Raw genomic sequence first — 21,227 nt, forward strand, 5'->3', positions numbered from 1 at the left:
ATGGAAGAAGATGGAACAAGATCTGATCGAACGGGCAATCGTACCTGCAACTATTGAATGGCCCAAACGATCGAAAAATTGGTATTACTCTCATGGAGGCTCCCTGAGCCAAGAGGATGGGACGTTGATATTCAATGAGACAATATGTGAGAAAGCCGAAAGTCTTATGAAGAACATTGAAGATTCTAAGGCTGGGAGGTTGAAGGTGGACCGAGAGAATGATGAGCTCACATTGGCCCTCGGTAATCCCGAGCACCTAGGACGTTGTTGAGGTTTCAGGGTCATTCCGTGGAAGTTTGCTTTCCGAGGCGACAATGCATCGTACAGAAGCTACAAGCGAATAAAGGAACAGATCAAGGAGAGCTGGCGGCAGATGCTAGAATCCAAAGTGCAGGCACAAGAAGAAAGAATGTTGGAGGAAATCAATCGTCGAGTGGACCACGTAGTTGCGGAGTTAGCCCAATCTGGAGCATTGCCGAATCCAAACTATGCCAGCCCTTCTCAACGCCTCTTGAGCAGTTGTGCTTCTACAGGGGTCCTCGATGTGCAGACGCCCAGGTTACCCGTGGAGGAGCAACGGTTCCCTGTGGATGCCATCACGCAACGCACCTCATGTGAGCTGCATGCACCGATCGGGAACCTCACTAATAAGGTATACTTATACATAATATTTATGCAATCTTCTCAAATGATCCACGCCTCAAGATCGGAGAGTTTAATAACTTGTTTACTTCTTCTATATGTACAGGTGACGTACGGGAGTGCGTTAGCAATCCTGGCAGGGCAGATAAGTCATGAAATGGAGATTCCACCTGGCTACGCCAACGTCCGTGTAGAGCAGCTAGTTGATAGCCAATATGAAGGCCTAGAGCTCGACCTCCCAGGAGGCGATGGGGAAAGGATACTGGCAGATGCGCTTCATGGGATCATTCTATGGCGCAAACGCTACATCATCATTCCCGACACGAAGCCATCTCCTCAGAGCTCAAGACCGCTCCCCATAGATCCCCAGCATCGACCTTCTCCTCATAGCTCGAGACCGTCATCTCCTACACAACCTGCTCTAGGACCGTCGCTTCCTGCTCTATCAAGGTCTCCATCTCGACCGCATCCTGGTGGTGGGAGCGACGACGACAATAAGAACACCCCTCCTCGATCACCGTCGCCGGGACTAAGAGCAGCCCCGATGAAGGAACCTGCAGCACAACTAAAGAAGTCACGAGCACCGCCTCCCAAGCAAAGACAGAGAAAGAAGAAAACAAAGGAGCCTGAAGTGACTCGTAAGGAACGCTGGGAGGCAATGAGTCATGCAGAACAGTGGGCAGAAATCCAAGCAGAGACCAGTGCGTGGTTCAAGAAACAAGCTGAAGAAAAAAAAAGCAAGGGAGATGGAGTCACCGCCAGTAAATCGAAGAGATTTAAACTTTTTTATCAGGATGGAAGAAGGAGCGAAGAAAAGGATACCACTACTATCAAACTACGAACGGGCTTTAGTAAAAGCTGATGAGAGGGACAAAAGGAAAGGAAAGTCATCTTCCAATAGTGTTGTCCCCGACCTCGGGCATTTATCAAAAAAAGACGCTCAAAAGGTAGCAGCAATGCCCTTGGATCAACAAGTACAAGTATTGAAATTCATGGAAGAAACCGGTATGGGACTTGATGAATGTTTAGGGCAAGTTGAGCCGCCAGCTGCACCGCCAGTTGAACCGAGATGGATTTTTGAGCTAGGCAAATCTCTAGTAAGGCCTGACTTGGTACAGAAGCTATAACAAAGATGTACGAATTCCATCAATGGTACATGAAGGTGTCCGCCGACTTGAGGGAGATGGTTGGCCTTAAGGTAAAACCGATAGATTTTTAAAGCGAAGGCGAGAAAGTTCTGTGGCTAGACTTCGAGGATATATACGAAGTGTACATAATGATGCCCTGGACATCTCTCTGATCAGAGCTTGGGTTCTGTAAGTGTCCGTTTATCTACATGTAAATTTTGCCTCATATCATTATTTTTTTTGCGTGCGTCACCGTACTAACTTTGTCTTCCATTTTATGTAGCATGCTAATTCAGACGTGCCGACGAGAGGCGTACCTACATATTGGCTTCATGGATCCATCCGTAGTTAACCAAAAGCAGATACAATTATCGTCGGAAAAAACCTTGGTGGAAGTATACAATTTCCTAGACAAACAAAAATTCAATGATTTCATACTACTTCCATACAACTTCAAGTAAGTGTGTGTATACCGTCTACTTTCGTTGTCTTTTTCCTTACCTGATTAATTAGTTAGCCCTAATATGCATGAACATTTTACGTACGCAGCTTCCACTGGATCCTGATTATAATTGAACTTGAAAGAAACCACGTCACTGTCTTCGATTCGTTGAGGAAAGATCCGGTGGAGTACCAAGACATGCAAGACATGCTAGGCTTGTAATAATTCTGGACCTTTATCTCTATGCAAAAGTTTGTTTTCTAAATTTTATCCCTGTTACACTATATCATTCATTATTCTAATCCGCAGCGCATGGAAACAATTCATAAGGACACACAAAGGTCCATTCAAAGAAAAACTTACATGGAACACAGACTTCCCGGTACGTATGAAGTCTGCACATTTAGTACATTGTATAATACGAATATTTTATAACTTATTTTTTCCACACTGAAGTGCTTAAGACAGGAACCCGGGAATAATCTATGTGGCTACTACATCTATGAGCACATGCATAGTTTTATGGGATCCAAGGGACTAAAGATGACGCCGCACAACTTTAAAGTACGTAAAATAAAACTATTACTAGTTAATTATTTTCTAGCTCCTTATATTTAATTGTTCGTGTAACATTCACAAATTTCCAAATTATAGATGTTAAATATTCAACAAGGACTCTTGAAGAATGAAAGAGTAGCGGCAATATGTGAAGGTCTCATTGGATTCCTAATGGACGAGGTGGTAAATCCACAAGGAGAATTTTATTACGATGGATGACAATTAGATGCTCTGAGCAACATCTCGATGGGAAGATTGTAGATATATAGTTTGATTTGTATATATAATACGCGCTAAGATCGATTTGTATATATAGTTGATTTCATTATACTAGTTGCATTGTATATATGAATTGTGTATATATATAGTAATTGTATAATTACAAATTTCATTCGTTTACATACTAGTTGATTTCATTATAAAAAAAGTCTCAACTACTAAAGGTTAACAAAAGGGCCGCGATACTACGTACGTGATGCATAAAAATTTCAAGGGCTATGCAGGACGCCATTTAGTCCCGGTTGGCTTTCCCAACCGGGAGTAAAGGGCTTGTCCCGCGCCTGGCGTGGCAGGCCCTTTAGTCCCGGTTGGTGGAACCAACCGCGACTAAAGGGTGACCTTTACTCCCGGTTGAAGGATCCGGGACTAAAGACCCCCCTTTATCCCGGTTGATTTATCCCGGATGGATTTTCGGAAGATATGCACCCTACCAACCGGGATTAAAGGCCAGTTCTCTACTTAGTGAAAACTCGAACAAGAGAGCCTCTGCACTACACTAGCTTCCTTATACACATCTTCCTTCATTAATATTACACTTTGAACAAAAATTACCAGAACAACTGTATTATATTGGTTTTATATAGAAAGCACCAAGTCTCTACTGGACAAAACTCTTGTGACAGATGCTCCTTATATTATGCAGTATTAATAAACGTCATACAACTTGTCAAATTATGTCCAATCCTAGTCCTGGCTTCGTGGCTCCTTATTTTTTACATCCATGAGACATACTAATACATATTCTAAGCAAACATGTTAGTTTCGTTGATTATATTGTGATATCAGTCACTAAAACTAGTGCCATCTTCGCTCTATCTATTTATAGAGAGACGGCGTTACAAGGCCAACACCTATCTAGCTCTGCCGTAATACAATGCGGTCCATGTAACCCCTTTCAGTACAAAATATTCTGCAAACTGTTGGTAAATGGTAACATTGCCCGCCTGGTAATATAACACTCTCGATGATCTACATACTTATTTTTCGAAATTAAGATATCTGAACTACATACATTCTGAAATAATGTCATACTTACGTGGAGTATTTTTTTCTGAACGAGTTGGAGTAATATAATGTACGCAGTGTGCTTCAACTGAGTTTACAGGCATAGTTTTAATTCAATAAAAAAATTTACAGTTCTTCGGAAATATCATAAAACTAAATCAAGAGTTTTGTAGTACCTTAATGTGCTACATATAGATATTGTGTAACTGTAAAAATGTATGGCACACGTACGGCAGGTCGAGTATAGGACCCATTTCAAATCATGAAATAGTACGAAAAGATAAAGGACTAGAAAACCTGAGTGTCTCAATAACACATAACAATCTCCTTTTTTATTTTTTATGGATCTTTCTATGATTGATTGCCAGAACAGCCCCTTGGCTTCTCGAGACGGCTTCTACAAATATGCCTAGTCGCCCCTTGCCATGCTCAAGATCCTCAGTCCTCACACACTTCAGCAAGCTCGCCAACCTCGGAGCCGCTAGAAGATGAGCGGCAATCCACTGCCGCCGGGGGCCTGGACTACCGGCCTCTGCGGCTGCTGCGATGACTGCAAAAGCTGTGAGTCACGGCCCTGACCTTTATTTCCGAAATTAAAGCCTTAAAAACAACTTGAATAATTTTTAATCTAAGGTCGTTGCATATGAAGGACGTAAGACCTCATCTTAACCTTGTCTAAACATGGCTTAATTTTACTGACCTAGGCAGCCGATCGACGTTCGTGCAGGCTGCCTGGCGTTCTTCTGCCCGTGTGTCGCGTTCGGCCAGGTGGCGGAGACCTTAGACAAGGGCGCCACGTGTAAGTTTTTGTTACATTGAATTATCCCTGCTTGCTCAAACAAAATGCAACTACATACTAATACTACTACTACTTTTCAATATGCAGCCTGTTGTATGGCCGGTACGATCTATTGCGCACTGTTGCACGCGGGAGTGTGCCTGCTCCACTGCCTCTACTCCTGCTCCTACCGCCGGAAGCTCCGGGCGGCGTACGGCCTGCCTGCGGAGCCATGCGCCGACGGCTGCGTCCACTGGTTCTGCGAGCCATGCGCGCTCGCCCAGATGTACCGGGAGCTCAAGAACAGAGGCGCCGACCCGGCAGATGGTAAGCAGCGCGTGCTTGTATCCATCCATCTCATGAGTTCCAGTTCGGATGAAAATCGAAGTATTTTCACAATCAACCATAGATTATTGGCCTCGGTGCCCTCTCCGGCACTCGCTCTCGCTCTCAAACATTAATTCTAAGCCTACTCTAAATATGAACGGCACAGAAACGAATTCTCACTCTAGTTCCAGTTCCCCATTTAACCCCAGTTTCTCAACCGGGACAACCAAATCAGCACTGAAAGTCTTTATCTTTAATCTCGGTTGAAATACCCGGGACTAAAGACAACCTTTAGTCCCTATCGGTATTACCAACCGGGACTAAAAGTGCCTCCATGCACATGGCCCTTTAGTCCTAGTTGGTGTAGGATTTAGTGACTGGTAGCCCACCCAGAGGTACCCAGATGGTAGATTTGTAGGCGAGAGAGATTGTGAAACAAAGAACTCGAATGGTAACATAGAGACGCAAGGTTCAGACAGGTTTGGGCCTTCGGAGAGTAATACCCTACTTCCTGTGTTCTGGTGGATCGTATTGCTGGTATGAATTGTTATGGGTTGGCGTGCCCTCGAGGGGTGTCCCTGGCCGCCTTATATAGACCAACGACCTAGGGTTACAAGTCGGATAGGATCTAATTCTAGTCGGTTGTTACATGGAAAGCAATCTAAGTCGGACTACAACACATATCCCGCAATATCTCGGTAGAATTTGTTTTGCCTAGCCTTGCCAAGCTCGTGCTTCGCAGAACTTCACGCCTTGCCCCACACGCCATGATCGGAAGTGGTGGTTATATGCTCATTGGTCCTCGTCGTCGAGATGGTGGTTGTTGCTTTGTGATTGCTCCACCTCCTCCTCTTGAATAGGTTCCAGCTGACCTCCCCTGCGGCAGCTGTGGTCAGCTCGGCTGCAATCGGATCTACTCTGGGTAGATCCACCTCGGGAGTGCCGGGTAGATGTAGTTTCTTGAGTGTGATGACTAGCTTCTGGAGCGTGCCGGGGAATTGGCCCTTTCCTCGATCTGGGCGTTGGCAACACGGATGCGTGTCCGGATCCGCTGTAGTTGTTCCGAGTTCGGAAGATTTTCCAGGTCGGCAAAGACAGCCCCCAGGTTGGCCTAGGTGGTGAAGACGTCATGTTCGTCCTATTTGAAGTCGTTCTGGAGGTTACGAGCGCGCACAAGGTTGGGACGCCTGCGCCGACCTCCAGCGTCTCCTTGGTCGCCATTGTCGCCGCTGTTTGGTGCCGGCGGGACGGGTGCTATGCCGGCCGCTGCAGGGGCGGCAGGCGGCTAACAAGCTTACTCAGCTCGTTCCTATTGCCGACGTTTGCCACGGTCTCGGCTCCTCTCATTGCACCCTTCCTCCTGAGAGGAAGTTTCACCATCACGGGGAGGTTCATCAGCGGAGACAGCAAAGACTTCCTGATCTCTCCATTTTGCCTCATGCTGAAAATCTCAAATTTCTCTATCTCTAAATCATAAAACAAAGCATACTAACGATGAAAGAAGGGAGTATGAAGTTGCTAACTTTAGAATACTTGGATGAGTGAAATTCTCAAGAAATCGTGGAAAAATTGTGCAGCACCCTATGCTCGTGAGGTCACCATGGAGAAGAGCCCAAGCTCTCGGTCAATGTGTGGCTCGGGCTCGGGAGGAAGAAGTTGTTTTATACGTGGATATTTAGTCCCGATTGGTAACACCAGCTAGGACTACTTACTGAGTATTAATCCCGCTTGGTGTTACCGATCGGGACAAAATGAGCCTAAGCTCATTAGTCCCGGTTGGTGAGTATTACTCCTCGTTGGTGTTACCAATCGGGACTAAATGTCCTCCAGATTCCCTCCGTAGGAAGTAGTCATTACAATCAGGATTAAAGGAGCTCTTTATTCCCAATTAGTAATACCAACTGGGTCGATTGTGGCTATTGGACCCGGGACTAATAACTTATTAGTCCCGGATCCTGTTTCATCCGAGATTTTTATTGATGGATGGATGTCTAGTTCTCCACTAGTGTCAGATCACACGTAATCATGTTATATTAGTTAAAGATTAATACAAGTATGGCTATGCTGGAACTCACTGGGATCCAAAATCCAGAAGGAAAGGGATACAATTTTGGGATATCATAATTTCGATATGCCAAGGAAAGATACATTGGTCCATGTTTTGCCGTCTTATATATAGTAGCCGTCTTATATGGACCCAGAAGCAAAATGATTCTTATAGGACGGCACGGACGAGTAGCCGGGCGGGTGCGAGCGGGCGGTGCGGGGCTGGCGCTTAGTGCGGGTGGCGGGCGGGTGGCCGGGCGGGCACGTGCACGGGCGGGTGGCGCGGGTGGCGCGGGTGGCTTTGTTTCTTATTTTTTTGGAAATTTTTTAGTCCCGGTTGGTAACATGAGCTGGACTAAAGTTTCCCTTTAATCCTGGCGAATAATCCGGGACTAAAGGATCCCCTTTGTCTCGAATAGTTAATCCCGGTTAGATTTTTGGGATCTATGACCCTTACCAACCGGATGGTAAAGGTCTGTTTTCCAGCTGTGGGAGTACATGCTATTAATTTGGACATGATGTAACATTTAGATCCAAAGTAGAACGTTAGCTGTCCTTTAGATCAACAGCAAGATTCCACTTATAACATGCATGATTGCGAATGGTGGTTTCAACGGAAGACAACTTTGATATGATTGCAAAGTGCATTCCCAAAGAAGTCAAAGAAGAACATGATTATATTGTAGAAGGACCCTGCTTAGTGAAACTAGTTTTGACGCCCCAGATATTTATATAATTTTATATAAACTTGATCAAAGCTAAAATAGTTGATTTATGACAAAACTAAAATGACTTAGAATTTGTTCCGGAGGCAGCGATGAGACTTATGTATCCTCAGCATATATGTAGCACGTGGCAGTAGTTAAGAAATGAGTGTCGACGACGACCTTATCATACGAGGAATATAAGGCTACATTTGTACTTGTACGCTGGTAACATGATTGCAAAGTAAGGAACCACTTGCACACGTGACACGTTCTTCCTAATACATGTACGATGTATCGGCAGAATGCTGCCGTCACTCCAGACTAAGAGGTGGAGACAACAAGAGCAAAGCACTATAGGAGGCATGAAATGGTGGCGACGGGACCGGGAAAGAAAGTGGGACGCGCGCGGATGGCGCAACCGTACGTTGGCAGCATAATTTCGTCTTTCTTTATGTTCCATCACGAGCGCAACGACCTCCACTGAGATATATTCTCTCGCCGAAAACGTCAACGCCTAGGTGAAGTCGCAAGTTTCCTTGGCTTAGTATGCTTTAGGAAACAACACAGATGTTACCTAGACCTCTGCCGTGGCAGTTTCTACTACATTTGTTCGCTTTAACAAAACTTTGCCTCGCTTGGATTTAATTTGGAGAATATTTAGCTTTTGGACATTCCAAAACCTAGTAGTCCAAAAGTGATTAAAAAACTCGAACAAGACCTGAGCCTCTGCACTAGCTTCCTTATACACATCTTCCTTCATTAATATTACACTTTGAACAAAAAATTACCAGAACAACTGTATTATATTGGTTTTATATAGAAAGCACCAAGTCTCTACTGGACAAAACTCTTGTGACAGATGCTCCTTATATTATGCAGTATTAATAAACTTCATACAACTTGTCAAATTAAGTCCAATCCTAGTCCTGGCTTCGTGGCTCCTTATTTTTTACTTCCATGAGACATACTAATACATATTGTAAGCAAGCATGTTAGTTTCGTTGATTATATTGTGATATCAGTCACTAAAACTAGTGCCATCTTCGCTCTATCTATTTTTAGAGGGACGGCGGCACAAGGCCAACAACTATTGCCCTGCCCTATTACAATGCGGTCTATGTAACCCCTTTTAGTACAAAATATTCTGCAAACTGGTGGTAAATGGTAACATTGCCCAGCCTGGTAATATAACACTCTCGATGATGTACATACTTATTGTCGAAATTAAGATATCTGAACTACATACATTCTGAAATAATGTCATACTTAGGTGGAGTATTTTTTTTTCTGAACGAGTTGGAGTAATATAATGTGCGCAGTGTGCTAATTAATCATTTTCCCTTAAATGTTTCATCTTTTCAAGGATGGGAAGCTCACTCACAGAAGACGTCCATGGCTCCTGTACCAATGCAAGACATGACGCGTTGACGAGGAGTGTGTCGCAAGAAATGCACTTGATCAGCAGTAGTGTTGTGGCTAGCAGTACATTTGTGAGTATATGTTTTGCTGGGGGTCCACGTCTGGATCAGGTGTGAATATAGTTGTAAATTAAGTGTAAAAATAAAATATAATCATGAAGTTCTTATAATATATTATCAAAATAGTACTTGCAGATCTTCCAATAGATGGATTATATTAGTTTGTTGCAACAGTCTAGATATAAATCGGATGGTAAATCTTTTTCCCTGTGCATGGAACAAGTCCATATAAATAACAATAATTTATGTTGCATGAATCATTTTATGATTTTTAAAAGCTCAGTCATGAGCTCGAGTGCACTGCCGAGCCCACACGTCAGGAGGCCCATCTCCAGCCGCGACAGAACTTGAAGGAACTGAGCGTGGAGTGGGTTTTCTTTGGCAACTATTAATATGTAATATATTTTCATCAAACATGATTAATCAATACTGGAAAACCCACCATTAGTCCCGGTTGGTAAGCCACATATATGTCTCCAAGGATCAACTGGGACTAATTATTCGGGATAAAAAGTCCCCCTCTTTCCCTTTAGTCCCTGGAACTAAAAAATTAAAAAAAATAAAAAGTGCTCGCTCTGTCTACTCCGGACCCGCTCCACACCGGGCCCTCACCTGTTGGCCGCGCCGCTCTGCCTGTGCCGGGCCTGCGCCCGCCCCCGCCTGCCAGAGGCCGGCCCTTGCGCACCGCTCCGCCTGGAAGGCCTGCGCGAGAATAAGGGAGAGGAGAGGAGGAGAGAAGATAAGGGAGGGAAGTGGAGGAGATAAGGTGGAGAGAGAGAGGGAAACTAAATTAAAGGTACCGGGAAGGCATTTAGTCCTGATTGAAAACACCAACCGGAACTAAAGGCCCCCCTAGTTCCGGTTGAAATTACCAACCGGACTAAAGGGGTAGTCCCAGTTGGTAATTTCAACCGGAACTAGGGGGCCTTTAGTCCCGGTTGGTGTTTTCAATCGGGATAAAAAGCCTCCTCATGCTACTAGCCGTTGCAACCGGAACTAAAGAGGGCTCTTTAGTCCCAATTGATATTAACAACCAGGACTAAAGAGCCCCCCGTCGGTGGCCAACGGTGGCTCATTTTTAACATGGGACTAGACCCTTTAGTCCCGGGTCCAAAGACAACCGGGATAAAAAGGGTTGGATGGAAGGTGAGTTCTCTGTTAGTGAATAGTGGACCTTCCGGTTGAAAACAATTCAATATCTTGTCTTTTTTCCCAACACAGTACAAATAACCCAATGAACATCTTTGAGAGACTAAACTATTAGATCTCAAAATTGACGAAATCATCACTGGTGTCTCATTGTCGACGGGCATGTTGCCTACCATTGAAAGAATAGTGCCGATTAATTCCTAAAATAAACAAATCTAGGAAAAAAATACGAACACTCGTGCCGATTCTACGACTCGAACCAGAGTGAGCAGTTTGCTCTAATCATCCTGTCCTAACGTCATATTTACATGACTGGATTGGAAAAAAATCACTGCACGCTAACAAATACTGTTTATGAAGAAGCACCAATTGTAACATCCAACTTTTTAGAGCATTTAAAAACACAGGCTTTTTAAAAAAATTTCTTTAAACTGAACCTACTTTCTTTCCCCAAATATTCAAACCACTTTTTACAAATAAAACCTTGCATATATATGAGCATATGTGTTGCATGTGATTGCTCTAGCATTCTCTTTTTCTCCACCTTAGGATTATTCCCTTCCTCTAAATCCTAGAATGGATATTTGAATTTATTGAAATATTAATTCTATCCAAAGCCTTATACCAAACTCCCTACTATTCACAACCTTGGTTTCATCTAGGCCAAACCCCCTCTATCAAACTCCAAAACCCTGGGAATAATATTTCCTCAACTGAAATTAATACTCCAAATTAGATTAAATATTAAACTTCATCCAAAGTTCCTAGAAAACTCCCAACTAATTCTAAATATATCCAAGCTCTTCTTAAGTGCCATCTTCATGACCACTCTAAGCCCACCCTTCAAATTTCATCCAAATTTGAGACCCCTTCAAATTTGAATACAAACTTGAGGGATAAGGGTACGCACGGGTCCCCAACGACTAGGATACTAACCGGCCTGACAAGTGGGCCCCGCCCGACCATGGCGTGCAGGGTAAGGTATTAAGATACATGGAGAACAAGCTTGGAGGACGGGCGAACGGATCCTGCCTGGATATTGCGGGATATAAATTGTTGTAGTCCAACTCAAATTGCTTTTTATGTAACAACCAACTAGGTTTAGATCCTATCTGATTGTAACCCTAGGTCATCAACCTATGTAAGGCGGCCAGGGGCACCCCCGAGGATGAATAATCCAACGCACATCAACTCTTCGCATCCCATACTAGTAATACAAATCAGCAAAACACAAAAACGTAGGGTATTACTCTCTGAAGGTCTGAACCTATCTAAACCTTGCACCCTTGTGTTAACATTTAAGCTCTTAGTCTTGCGATCTCCCCCGCTTACAAATCTACCACCTGGGTAACCCCTTGGTGGACTGCTGGTCACTAAAACTGACAGTTGGGATGCCAGGTCGGGGTGATTGTGAGATCCTCCCCAGCGAGCTCGATGGCATCTCACCCCGACATCATCTTCCCCGAGAGCATGAAGACTTCCTTGCCAATCCGATCCAGCTTCGCTTTGGGAGCATGCCGGTAGACTCCAACTCCACCGCCTCCGGCGCTGACTCGACGCCCACCGCCATCTGTCGGATCCGCATCGACGGAGCAAGGTCTCCACCTGAGAATCATCAGGCCGCTTGCCCAACAGGTCAGTGATCTCTCTCTCTCTCTCTCTCAGAGAGGATCCCGCGCATTCTCGTGGCAGCCCGCCCACCCACACCCTCCGATCTAATCACGGGGCTAGACCAAATCAGCAACACAATTGCTGAGTGCATCAATCTCTCTGAGGCGGCACTACGCGCTAGAAGGTCGGCCCTTTTAGCCTCAAGAACTTGGCTACCATGCTTTCCAAAAAACTCTCGCAATCATTCTAGATCCAATCTGAAGATCCACCCGAACCTACTCAGTTTGTGAACTATGGTGAACATCCAACACCTGCGGCGCTTCTACCCTTAGGACCTAAAAGCTATGTACTCTTTTTACATTTTACATTGAATAAATAAAACCTCAGAGGTTTTTGCGTACCTACTACCTTCTCGCTTTCTTAGCCGAGCTCTTAACCACGCTCGAGGGCTGTCCGACCTGTTCGATAGATCTCTGAGTCCCAACTTTACGCTCTAGGGCTTCCCCCGCTATCCGCTGATCTCCGAGTCCCAACTTTTCTTCTACCCCTCTAGAGGTTATACGACTAACTCGTGTGGAAGACGTCCTAGCATGCGAAACCTATACAACCTTACGTTTGCCCCCTCTACAAGCTCGAGATCCGCTCTCAGCAGAGTGCTGGCTAGGATGGGCTAGGTGCTTAGCAACTACAGGTCTAGACCACATGGTGTCCTGTCAAACATACCAAGGCAGGGAAGGAGTTTTGCCTTTACATAATTTAATCAATAAGTTTTCTTGCCCCTTGGCACAGATTGATACATTTTACAGTTTTTTCATTACAGGTTCCTTAACTACGTCCTCCGCGGCTTGTTAATATTGCTCTGCCAACGCTGGGAGGTTACCAGCATTAAAGTCCTCAGCAATGCCCGTTCCGGCGCGCTTCACAGCCAGCTGGGGGAAGTGCATCTTCAGAAGCACCATGACATTCTTGTCGCACTCCATGGCAGTCTCCTTCATCAAGGCCTTCAGCCGACTTGGCGCATTCTTCGACTCGATTACAAACCAAGCTAAGTCATCTATTCATTTAAATATTTTACGGCTTCCGTATACCTCCACATGCCTCAATTCTCCTATGTCTCCGTGACTTTCGCTGACCACCCTGGTCACACCTCTGACTGCTTATACAGCTTGATTCGTCCACTACACGGGCAGTCGTGGGTTGCGCCCTATGAGTGAGTGCCCAGCGCACACTCTTTGCTTTTCCGCATAGTTCCGACTGCTTTGCGGCTTGTCTGCTCTCTTAACAGTTGCTAAAGTACTTGGGTAGCACACACTTTAATCTGTGAAACCTCGACTCATCTTGTGATGCCCCGTATACAAGCTCGAGATTCGCTCTCAGCAGACTGTTGGCTAAGCAAGGCTAGGTGTTTAAACGTAACAGGCTAACTACTCCAGGAAATTACATGGCCCACAAGAGCAAGGCACGCAAGGATTTACTTTTACACCCATAAAACTCAAAGTTATTCAATTATTAAATGCTCTACATTATGTTGCATAATCTTTGTATTGTCCTTTTACAGCTTCGAAACTACTCGGTGTGCCGTGCTTCTGTGGCTCAGCTAGCTCCCAGGCTTGGGAGCTGGGTGCTACAGATGACTCGGGGTGTCTCCCATTGCCCGGTCGACCTCTCTGGCTCGGGGCGGTAGGCGACTTGCAGTGCTTTCGCGGCTCATCCGGCTCCCACGTTCGGGGGCTGGGCACCACAAACGACTCGGCGTGCTTCGTGCCACCCGGCCGACCTCCCGTGAAACTGAATTTTTTTCATCAACGGTCAAAATCTAGAATTATGATGTGGTTACTAAGGTAGGACACCTAGAAGCCCATGGCAGCAAGATTGCTTAGATTTGTAAGTGAGTGAGGTACATGCCGATGCACATGCTTGCAGTTACCAAATGATCAAAGCGATGCTTCAACACGTTGGCGACCACGATGCGATCCTGATCGCCACCGCAGATGTCAAAATGTTGCAGCATGCGACAAGAGACAAACATCTCCGCGATAGGCTGGTGGCAGGTATCCTCTGGTGCTGCCATTGCTTTGATCATCTTCAAAGAGGTAAGTACAAATGCAGAGATGGAGAGAGACTTTTGGAGTGCGAGATCATTCTGATACTTGGAGTGGTCGGGCCTTTAAATATACAAAGTGGAAGGGATATGAAGCGCTAGAACTTCTCGATTTCACACCCTGTCATCGAAGAGACCACAGTGGTTAACTCTTCTCTCTCGACTTCACACCCCTCGCCACCAAATGATATACCTCTTCAACTTCTCTCTCGACTATCGCATGCGTAACCGTTGAAATTCATCGCAATCCATTGAAATTCAAACCCCTACATTTAACGACTATTCTAATCGATTGATTTTCAAACAAGCTAAAATATTGATATATGTGTGCCGTTGCGCAGTGGCACAGGTGCGTTTAAGTAAACGTGCTAGGGTGAAAAAGCATCGGCAAGTTTATTTCTTTATTTGTGTTGATCTTGTTTGCGCTGGTGCGAATAGACTAAATGCACCGGTGCAATTTGGCCTGGCAAGTATGAGCCGATACGAATGACGTTCTCTGCAGTATTGTATATTACGAGATGTAATGTCTCCCCCTTAGTGGACCATTGCTGTGGTAGCTCATTCGCAGCTTTTAATTTGTTTTAGATAAGGAGACGAGGTGAGGATGAGGTCAGGATTCGGTCAAAAAAATAAGAAGAAGACGAGATGAGGAGAACAAAATTGTTTTACTATTATACCCCCTCTGTTCAAAATCTTCTTAATCTTTAGCCAGTGTTTTTCTATGAGTATCTGACCATAATTTGTCCTATGATCTGATATCAATAGTTATGACAAAAACTTGATAATAAGCTAGCATTTTTAATATGAATCTCATGGGAATAATCAATTTTATGCTTATAATCCAAATTTTGTTGGACTAGGTAGGTATTGATGAATCGAAGCATCAACCTCGATGGCCAAATCACATCTTACGATAATGAGAGTAGGGAGTATGTAGTACGGAATTGTGCAAACTAAGGGGGTGTTTGGATACCCCGTGCTAAAGTTTAGCACCTGTCACATTGGATGTTTGGATGCTAATTAGGAGTATTAAATATAGACTAATTACAAAACTAATGACATAGATGGAGTCTAATTCGCGAGACGAATCTATTAAGCCTAATTAGTCCATGATTTGACAATGTGGTGCTACAGTAACCATTTGCTAATGATAGATTAATTAGGCATAATAGATTCATCTCGCGAATTAGCATAGGGGTTCTGCAATTAGTTTTGTAATTAGCTCATGTTTAGTCCTTCTAATTAGCATTCGAACATCCGATGTGACACTGCTAAAGTTTAGCACCTACTATCCAAACACCCCCTAAAACGCTAATCAAAGGAATTAAAGAATTATGCGCGTAGTCATAGATGAATGATGAAACTAACGGACAGCTGAGCTGAAATATGCCGTTATTTTGACATGTGAGCAAGAGAAACAAACCTATGTGAAGAAGTGTGAAACCCGGGTACTTTTGCAAGTATCATTCACGAAAAAAAATGGAGCAAATTTGGGATGTATGCTAATCCGTCGTTTTCTAAATGATTGTCCGATACGGACTAGCGGACACCAGCGGTGCCTAACTATTTTGTTGGCTACCCGGAAGCGTACAAGAGACTGCGCCCAAGAGGCACCACACGATGACAAGTGGGCACCAGTTCTCTCTAGGCAAGTAAAGTCAGAGATGTCAGCTTCAAAAATTTAATGTTACTGCGTCCTTGCTAAGAAAAGGGCCTGTCAAGGGGAGCGTGCGTCCTTCCCCCGTCGATGTGGGATTTTTATGAACACCCACTGTAAATGGCCATGGACGCCCTTTTTAGGCGAAAAGCTTTGAGGATAATGCGATAACCACCACTACCAAGTGTCGACCATCCTCGTAACCGGTACTTTGCTGAATCTTCCTGTCATGATTGATGTTAGTTTCCTTCAACTTTGATTTAGGATTGATGGTATCCGCAGGAATATCTTGTAGGCAGCTGTTTTCACTTTTCAGTACCTTTGTTGGAAGACAACAGTAATAAGCTCCTGTTCAGATCTTTGTTCTCCTCATATATTGTCCTGAAATAACTGTTTATTTTTGTTTCTAAGTTAATCTTCTTCTTGTCATCTCTACGTTAATGCTCTCGACGTTATGTTGCTTTCTTCTTCTTGCAAAGTATTGTGCTGGGAAATTTTGTTAAAGCCTCCTTTCTCGGCATCTCACAGAGTAACTGATAGAGTAGCTTTCTGGAACACCACAGGAGGCTGCTATGGAAACAGCAGACGAGGAGATCCCGCTGGTTGCTCACCATCTCCAACCTCCTCCTCAGGTACTCTTTCTCTTGTCTTAAGTTGCTGTGCTTTCATGGTTACCACATAGAGTCATCACACTAGGCAGTTGATAACAAGTTTCGACGGCTCAGAACTGGATTCTGAATTTGAAACTTTTGGTGTTATGATGCAGGTTGTAGCGTCAGAGTATGCAAGTGATGGATCAGTTGATATCAACAAACAACCTGCTGTCAAGCGCAGCACAGGGAAATGGAGGGCATGCTATCTCATCTTAGGTACCAGCAGGGAGCAGCAACTCATGCATCTAAAAATTGCTCGTCGCTTTTTTTTTTCTCTTCTTTTAGAACAACCAGCTCACCTCTTCATCACAATATCACATACCAGGTGTTGAATTCTGCGAAACCATGGCGTTCGGTGCAATCTCAACGAATTTAGTGACCTTTCTCACCACTGTGCTCCACGAAAGAAAGGTGGACGCAGCAAGAAATGTCTCCGCCTGGCTCGGAGCATGCTGCCTGTCACCACTTCTTGGAGCTTTCTTTGCAGACACTTACTGGGGAAGATACTGGACCATTGTTGCATCCGTCCCAGTCTACATCATCGTAAGTTCAGAGCTACTAATGAAACCTGCTCCGCAATGAATGTAACCTACAACTCTGAATATCTCCGCTTTACCAGGCAATGCTCATTCTGATAGCTTCAGCATCACTCCCAGTATTCTCAGCGTCCTCCTACCATGATGTTCATAGTGCAGCGGTTTACCTTGGACTCTACCTTCTTGCCATTTCGAATGGCGGTCTCAAGCCTTGCATTTCAACCTTCGGGGCTGACCAGTTTGACATCAATGACCGGGTGGAGCTGGCCCAGAAGGGCTCCTTCTTCAACTGGTACTTTTTCTTGACCAGCACCAGCTCCCTTCTGTCTGGCACAGTGATTGTTTGGCTGGAGGACAATGTTGGGTGGGCGGTCGGCTACGTCATCCCAGCAGTGCTCATGCTCTTCTTTTTCGTGGTATTTGTCGCCGGCTCGAGGATATATAGATTTAGGGGAATGGAAGCAAGCCCCCTTACAAGCATTTTTCAAGTGGTTGTTGCTGCTGTCAGGAAGTGGCATTTGCAATTGCCGGAAGACAGCTCGCTTCTGTATGAGCGTTCGCCTTCTACAGCTGAAGCAAGTCAAAAGAACAAGCATTCCAATCGGTTCAGGTACTTCAATTTTTGCAAACTGCAAGTCAATGTGCAGTCCAATTGACTAAAAAGAACTTTTTTGCAGTAAACTACAGAAACTATGGTGTCCGATAATAAGTATAGTTTCGAGCTATGAGTTATGACATTTTTACAATTACCATGATGAACATGAAAATTGCTGAAAGAACATGTGTTGGAAATACGTCTTTGAAAAACATGTCATCCGAAAAATATAAGGTTGACAAGAAATTTACCTCCTATGATCAATTTTCTTCAGGTTCTTTGACAAGGCTGCCATTGCCCCATCAGACAATGAATCCGTGGTGCAGATGAGTTCATGGAGACTCTGCACAGTGTCACAAGTTGAGGAGCTAAAGATGCTGCTTTCGATGTCCCCAACCTGGGGGTCATTTGTGATATTTTATTCAGTCTCCGCTCAGATGCAATCAACATTGGTTGAGCAAGGCATGTTCATGGATAAACATGTTGGCTCGTTTGCCATCCCACCTGCATCCATGCCCACTGTTAGTGTGTGCAGCTTCCTCATCTGGATTCCCATATATGAAACCATCTTAATACCATTGGCGCGTCGCTTCACCGGCAAAGAGAAAGGCATCTCCCAGTCGCAGCGCCTTGGAATTGGCCAAGCTCTGTCCACACTAACCATGGTGCTTGCTGCATTGTTGGAGACAAGGAGACTGGCGATCGCGGAAGCCAACGGCCTGAAACATCAGGATGTGCCCGTGCCAATCAGCATCTTGTGGCAGGTGCCACTTTACTTGGTGCATGGTGCAGCCGCGGTCTTTGGTGGCATTGGCTTGACTGAGTTCTTTTACGACGAAGCCCCAGTGACCATGAGGAGCCTGTGCGCAGCGCTCGGGCAACTTGCAACTGCTGCCGGGTCTTACTTCAGCTCAGCTGTGCTCAGCATTGTTGCAGTGGCCACAACACGCGGTGGCGAACCTGGGTGGATTCCAGACAACCTGAATGAAGGCCATCTCGACTATTTCTTCTGGATGATGGCTGCTCTAAGCTTTCTGAATTTGGTTCTGTTTGTGGGTTACTCAATGAGGCATAAAAGAATATAACATTTTTAGACTCAAGTGGTGCAGCCAAAGTTGATGTCTGTGATCAATAGCCTATGTAGACCGACATGAGATGCGGACCAGATAGTACATGGCGTGTTTCATCTACCAAGGGGAAAGATTAATCATTGAATCTTAGTATACAGTGTATAGATATTTTTTCTAATTTTCTAATCTTCTGTAACTGTAAAAAGCTTTCCTCCTAAATAATTGGCCAGTTCCATCTAAAAGTCATTCTATGTTAACATCTCTTTTGAGACTCGCTAGTTGGTAACCAATAGAAACAGGAACGCGTTGTGTAAATTGCTTCTATGTTTGGTGCACCTTTTTTTACCTATAAAATCAAGTAAACTAGATAATTTCGTTGAAAACCTGACGTAATCAGAACCTAAAGTACAGGAATTATGTACTTTTATCTACCTACAAAGTTTCGGCATGGAAAGTTCACTTTCTCACAGAATTCAAATTTCTGAATTTATTACCGGAGATTCTAATGACATGGAGAACTATCACTAACAATGGAAAGATAACAGTGCGAGAGTATTTTGCTACAATAAGGACGAGTTGCACAGGCAGTTACCTGAACTTCACCGGCCATAAATATCATCTCCTGTCTGAAACTCAACCCGTCAGCAGGCATTTCGACAAACAGCTTGCCTGCGCTCTTCCGTAGTGATAGCACAAAATTGCGGCGGAAGGGTTGGGATAGCACCGCTGTGGAGGTGACACCGCACCATGCGACGGCCGCGGTGGAGGTGACGGCAGCATGACGGTGGTGCGATGGGGAGACGGCCTCCACCTCAAGCAATGCTTTCTTGCCGCGGTGAATTCGAACCCGCAACTCTAGTTTCGCGTGCAGCATTCTTACCATCTCACCTATATATTACATGTGATGGGGTTAGATATACTTTCCTCTTTTCAGTAACCCGTGAACTATAAAATTTAGACCCGGGACAAATACCGCTTTAGTCCCGGGTCCAATTTATTTCGAGATTTTTGTTGAGGATTGATGTCCCATTTTCCATTAATGGCGGCCACCACTACCATAACAAGCGCTCGCGAAGGCGGCGATGAGATATGATTGTGTCGGCGACTACTTGCAATTACTTCAGCACCATTATCATAGATATGCTCGTGTTTAGCTTTCATGTTTCAGTGAGCGTCCTCCTACATCTAGATGTGGACAGGCTGACGGCCCCGCATCGCTAGCCTTATGTAACACCCTAAATTTTAAATTATGCAATTTAATAAAATTTGCTAGAATTGCTAGAAATTAAGTGCGTGTGTCTAAGGATTTTAATTTTAATGTTGCATTTAAATTTCATAGGCAATTAAATTTTTTTTAAAATAAATTAATGAATCATAGGATGTCATTGTTGCATTCATGCTGGTGCATTGTTTTTTTGCTTGAATTCAAATTTGTGTTTGAATTTATGTTTGTTTTCCTTTTCAAACCTTTTTCTTTTTCCCTCCTCTTTTCTCCTTTCGGCCCAGCAGCCCGGCGCCCCAACTCCTTCGCACCGCGCCCACGCCTCCGCCTTACCCCACTACCGCACCGACCCAGAAGAGGCCCGCTCCCGCGCTGGCCGCTTCCGCAACACGCCGCCGCTCTCCCAATGACAGGCAGGGCCTGCCTGTCATCCCTATCCTCTCGTCGTTCTCGCCCGCGACGCAACCGACTCGGAGCCGCGTCCGAGTCCGCCGCCCGCCCGCCTCCGCGTCCTCCGCTCGGCTCACACTCCTCCCCGGGCTATATAAACAGCGCCGCTACACCCGCCACCTGAGCCCGAGCGCCGCCACTGCCATCGATCTCCTTCGCCGCTGCCTCTCCGTCACCAAGAGCTTCACCCAGAGCGCCGCCATGAGGTGACGAAGCTACCGATGTAGATCCTGAGAATCCTCGTGCCTTTTTCCGTTCGTTTCGGCTCGTCGGAGACGTCGCCACGCCGCCGTGCCGTCTCGCTGAGCCTAGCACCACCACCATCGCCTAACCCCCCAAGACGACACGCTATCCGTGCTCTCCATGCCACAAGCTTTCTCCTGGTCAAGATCCCATCCAAAACCGTGGCCAGAACATCGTTTTTGAGCAGATTTCGGCGAGCCACCGCCGTGCGCCGCCGTTCTCCACCGCCCGCGCGCCGCCGCTTTAGTCGCAGTCGACCGCAGCCGTTAGATCTAGATCCAACGGTCGGATCAAATCTGACTTGGTCAGCGTACTGGTCAACCACGGTTGTGCTGATTTTGCTAAAGAGTCCCTAATCTTTCTCCTTTTTGCACCTCGATCCAGAGTAGTTCAAAAGTAATTAGGTTTTAGTCCTTTTTCTTCTGTTTTGGCCCCTGAGCTTCTGCATAATAGTGCCCCCGTCCTAACCTTGATCTTTTGCACATTAAACCTTTGGTTTATGCACGTATTTATGTTTTAGCCCTTGGTTCTTCAAGTTTAGCCCCTGGAAG

At 45.1% G+C, this 21,227-nt stretch overlaps 2 protein-coding genes across 7 annotated transcripts; both read left to right on the plus strand.

Moving 5' to 3' along the window:
- Nucleotides 1-4,398: 4,398 nt before the first annotated feature.
- LOC117837040 (cell number regulator 4) lies at nucleotides 4,399-9,603 on the plus strand. 2 transcript variants are annotated; one of them, XM_034716597.2, is made up of 4 exons: nucleotides 4,399-4,614; nucleotides 4,781-4,852; nucleotides 4,940-5,158; nucleotides 9,275-9,603. In XM_034716597.2, the coding sequence occupies exons 1-4, from the start codon at nucleotides 4,542-4,544 to the stop codon at nucleotides 9,337-9,339; spliced, it is 429 nt and encodes a 142-aa protein (XP_034572488.1). In that variant the 5' UTR covers nucleotides 4,399-4,541; the 3' UTR covers nucleotides 9,340-9,603. The 2 variants fall into 2 exon arrangements, with proteins under 2 accessions (XP_034572488.1, XP_034572489.1); XM_034716598.2 differs by having other exon boundaries at nucleotides 4,457-4,614; nucleotides 4,762-4,852.
- A 6,350-nt stretch (nucleotides 9,604-15,953) lies between these two features.
- On the plus strand, nucleotides 15,954-19,003 carry LOC117835739 (protein NRT1/ PTR FAMILY 8.3). 5 transcript variants are annotated; one of them, XM_034715070.2, is made up of 6 exons: nucleotides 15,954-16,113; nucleotides 16,436-16,539; nucleotides 16,674-16,776; nucleotides 16,886-17,103; nucleotides 17,180-17,706; nucleotides 17,966-19,003. In XM_034715070.2, exons 2-6 carry the CDS (start codon nucleotides 16,480-16,482, stop codon nucleotides 18,774-18,776), a joined length of 1,719 nt encoding a protein of 572 aa, XP_034570961.1. In that variant the 5' UTR covers nucleotides 15,954-16,113; nucleotides 16,436-16,479; the 3' UTR covers nucleotides 18,777-19,003. The 5 variants fall into 5 exon arrangements, with proteins under 5 accessions (XP_034570961.1, XP_034570960.1, XP_034570959.1 ...); XM_034715069.2 differs by having other exon boundaries at nucleotides 16,471-16,539; XM_034715068.2 differs by having other exon boundaries at nucleotides 15,974-16,145; nucleotides 16,471-16,539.
- Nucleotides 19,004-21,227: the final 2,224 nt, after the last annotated feature.

The sequence above is a fragment of the Setaria viridis genome, chromosome 9, assembly GCF_005286985.2.
Source record: "Setaria viridis chromosome 9, Setaria_viridis_v4.0, whole genome shotgun sequence".
In the NCBI taxonomy this organism is placed as follows: Eukaryota; Viridiplantae; Streptophyta; class Magnoliopsida; order Poales; family Poaceae; genus Setaria; species Setaria viridis.